This window comes from Cornus florida, unplaced genomic scaffold (assembly GCF_030987335.1).
Source record: "Cornus florida cultivar Cherokee Brave unplaced genomic scaffold, ASM3098733v1 CherokeeBrave_3.0.0_Hap2_Chr07, whole genome shotgun sequence".
Taxonomy (NCBI): Eukaryota; Viridiplantae; Streptophyta; class Magnoliopsida; order Cornales; family Cornaceae; genus Cornus; species Cornus florida.
This window is the reverse complement of record NW_026775577.1, coordinates 70,672,035-70,675,754: the sequence shown is the minus strand read 5'-3', so window position 1 is coordinate 70,675,754 and position 3,720 is coordinate 70,672,035. Positions and strand designations below refer to the sequence as shown.

At 32.8% G+C, this 3,720-nt stretch overlaps 1 protein-coding gene across 1 annotated transcript; it reads left to right on the top strand.

Moving 5' to 3' along the window:
* Window positions 1–342: 342 nt before the first annotated feature.
* On the top strand, window positions 343–804 carry LOC132266294 (uncharacterized). The gene has a single exon (XM_059767147.1). The coding sequence runs from the start codon at window positions 343–345 to the stop codon at window positions 802–804; it is 462 nt and encodes a 153-aa protein (XP_059623130.1).
* The last annotated feature ends 2,916 nt before the right edge of the window (window positions 805–3,720 follow it).

The window sequence follows — 3,720 nt, the reverse complement described above, 5'->3', positions numbered from 1 at the left end:
AGAAAAATATTATTGCCCCCCCAAATTTAACCCGAATTCCTAACCATATAAGAAAGTCAAAAAAGTTCTACCATTTTTTTAGGAATTGCGTAGGGGTAGTTGTTGGAACTTAGATCCATGGGGATACTATACAAAATGTAATGGTTGTTTGTTCATTTGATATGATGTTCACGTACATTGTAGCAGGATGGAAGGGGTTTGCTAATCATTTTAAGATATTGAACGAGAGCATTAATAATGAGGATATGCAATTCCCATAGTCTCCAGACGGTAAATGTCATACTACCTATAATTTTTTAATTTATTTTAAATATAATGGTACAATTGTTTATAGTTTGTAAAATGGTAGAAAAATATTATATGGTGGACTCTGGGTATGCCAATCAACCGGGTTTCTTGGCTTCCTACAGGGGTCAATGGTACCACTTCCAAGAGTATTGTAGGTCTTCTAGGCAACCCCGAGGTAGAGTGGAAATATACAATCACATGCACTCATCTTTACGAAATGTCATTGAGCGTTGTCCCCGGGATTCATTCCCCATTTTGAAGCAAATGCCCCCATATAAGTTTGAAACTCAGGTTGCTATTGTTTTAGCCTACTGCACACTTCACAACTTTATAAGAATGGAGGTGGAAGTAGATGCAATATTTGATGATGAAGCTATGGAGGCGTTAATAGATGAAATATTTGAAGATAAGAATGATGATGTTCAGGTTAATGTGCCGCAATCTCGGTCGCGACCAATGGATATTTTACATGATCATATTTGTAGTATTATATGGAATACAATTCAGCATCCTTGAAATTGCATTTAGATGTTTATCATGTTTGGATAACTATAATAACTACTTCATTTTAACTCTTTTTTAGGATTTGGATAACTGTAATAACTACTTTATTTTAACTCTCTTTTACGATTTGGATAAATGTATTAACTTGTGCCAAGTATACATTACACATTTTACCACTTGTATATGTAGTCATGTGTGAGATACAGGGTGACGGGCCATCTTGTGCACGTGGAAAGGGTCGAATGAATCTTTATACGGCTGGAACTTCAAAGAATTATGGACGTTCATTTTATAGATGTCTAGCTTGGGGGGTATACAATCCTTTGCATTAATAATTTTTTATACGTACATGTTATTGGTACAGGGGCATTATAATAATATACAAGTCTTTGATGTTTTAGTCACATGCTCGTTCATTTATATGGTTGGATGATATGCACTAACGTCTGCAAGTGGTGGTCATGTGGATCAAGAGTTAGAGGATGTAGTTGTTGTTATGCAAGCTCAACAAAATAGGCAAAACTACATTATCTATGGTGGCTGTTGTTGTCTTACTATAACTATATTATTTATGTTATTGCTTATGTTGTTATTATTGGTTATTGTGGCTGTTGATAAATGTTATAATATATTAGTTCAATTTTACTTAGATATTTTTATTGTGCCTGTTGACAAGTGTTGACAAGTGATGTAATATATATAAAATTCATGTCTGTAATATCTTCAAACTCATGTAATGTGTAATATGTTGAAAGTTTATTTCAGTTCGATATTGAAAAAATGTCTTCTACAATTATCAAAACAATATCTAGCATTCATAGGTTTTACAATTTATAATATATTTTATTGGTTTTTATAGATTAGTTAAAAAAATATTGTAAACTAAAACTTAATAAACTATAAAAACAAAAGTATTAAAAGTTATATCAATTGTATAATAAAATTATACAATAATAAAATTTTACTTTATATTTAATAAAGTTATAAATAATGTATTGATGAAAACATTATTTAAAAACACTCTTTACCAAACATATTTCATGTTTTTGTTTCAGTGATTTTGGTTACACTTTCACTCTACCAAACATGTTTTGTTCTCATATTTCTTGAAACGAAATACCTTGCCAAACATGTTCTACCATGTTTCTATTCCAAAATTCTCACTACAAATTTTTATCGCCAAACATGTTTTGTTCTCATCTCAGAACACTCCATTACAAAACATTTGTTCTGTTCTAGGCTAAAACAAAACGCCCGGGAACACAACGCATACCAAACAGGCCCTTAATTGTTTAATTATCCCTTGGTGTTGTGCGTAAACCTGATTAACCCGTGTTTTGGAATTGAGGGTATCACATGCCTCGGTAAATTTTGTTAGCGTTTTTCTTTAAATATGAGTTTGGGTCAGTAGAGACCAAGTTTAGAGCTGGTAAGGGCCAAGTTTGGGGTCGGTTGAGACCATGGTCGGGAATCATAGGGCATTGCATTGCATTTTATACATACTCCTATTGAAATGCCAAAATGGTATTGTTGGGTTTGTCTTGTAAATTAAATGTTATGAAATCCCCAATGTATGATCCTGGTTCTCTTTCATCCCTAATGTGTGTTGTGCGGCTCAAGGGAGTCCAAAGTTGATGCCTTAGGTGACTTCTACTGGGCCTTCGTGCTTACCCCTTCCTTTAATATTTTTCAGGTTATAACGAAGACATGGTTGATGACGAAACCTCACATGTGTAGTTAATGGTTGACGATGTGATTTTGCGAGCCTAGAGATGGATTAGTATTCCTTTTATTTTTTTATTTTGTTTTTTTCTTTGGACCCATTTTGTATTTACATTTGATTTGGTAAAAACATGGTTATGAAATTGTAATTTTTGAAAAATATTGTATTAACATTGTAATAATATTCTTCGTGCATACTTTTACATTTGTAGTATGTTGGGAATGGTAAATGTAATAATTCTATTTTTGGTATGTAACCCACGATCGTAAATGTTAATGTTGTTTTGTTTGGGCTATAAATAAATAAATAAATATATATATATATATATATATATATATATATATATATGGTGTTTTGAGTGGCAGTTTCAGTGGCATCTTAATGGTATATTAGTGGTGAAAAAAGAAAAAGAAAAAAAGAAACCAATAAATACATGTCTGGGGAGAACCGGTCGATGTGTAGCTTCCCACACGTCGGTCAGTATCTTAAAATTTTTGGCAGTGAACAATTTCACTGTGGATGACCCAAACCAGTCGATGTGAATTACTTACAAGTTGACTGAATGTGCCAAACTAGTCGACATGAATTACTCACATGTAGACTGAATGTGCCAAACTAGTCGATGTGTAATGTACGCATGTCGACCGGTTCCTGTTACATACATTTGTGATTTACTTTCCCTTTTTACCCTTTATCACCCATTTATTATTACTAGTATAATCAAATCAAAGCAAACTTCTAAAGTTAGGAAGGTGGATGATCATCCGAAAAATGGGAAGTGTATAATTATATATATATGTGTAGAGATATATGTATATATATATACCAAATTTATACATACAGAAAAGAATATTGCTCAATCATGGAGTACGTGATGCCATGTAATCGTACCAAAAGGAAAGTCTAAAGAGAAATTACTAAAGTTAAGGAAAGCATGCATGAACAATGACAGACACATACATGCATGATACATATACAATCTAGAATTATATGGGGAGAAGGACTCTGTGTAAAGAAGGAATCCTTATAGACGTGGGACACTTGGCCGTATGTTAACATATCAAATGAAGATTAATAGATATCTATGCAACTACTACCATTAATTGATAGAAGTGGTTGGGATTATGGACAACATGGCTAAAATTTTGGAATCATGTGTCTAAAATAAAAGAAGAAGAGTCCATGCACGTTAAGGAAGAACAAGC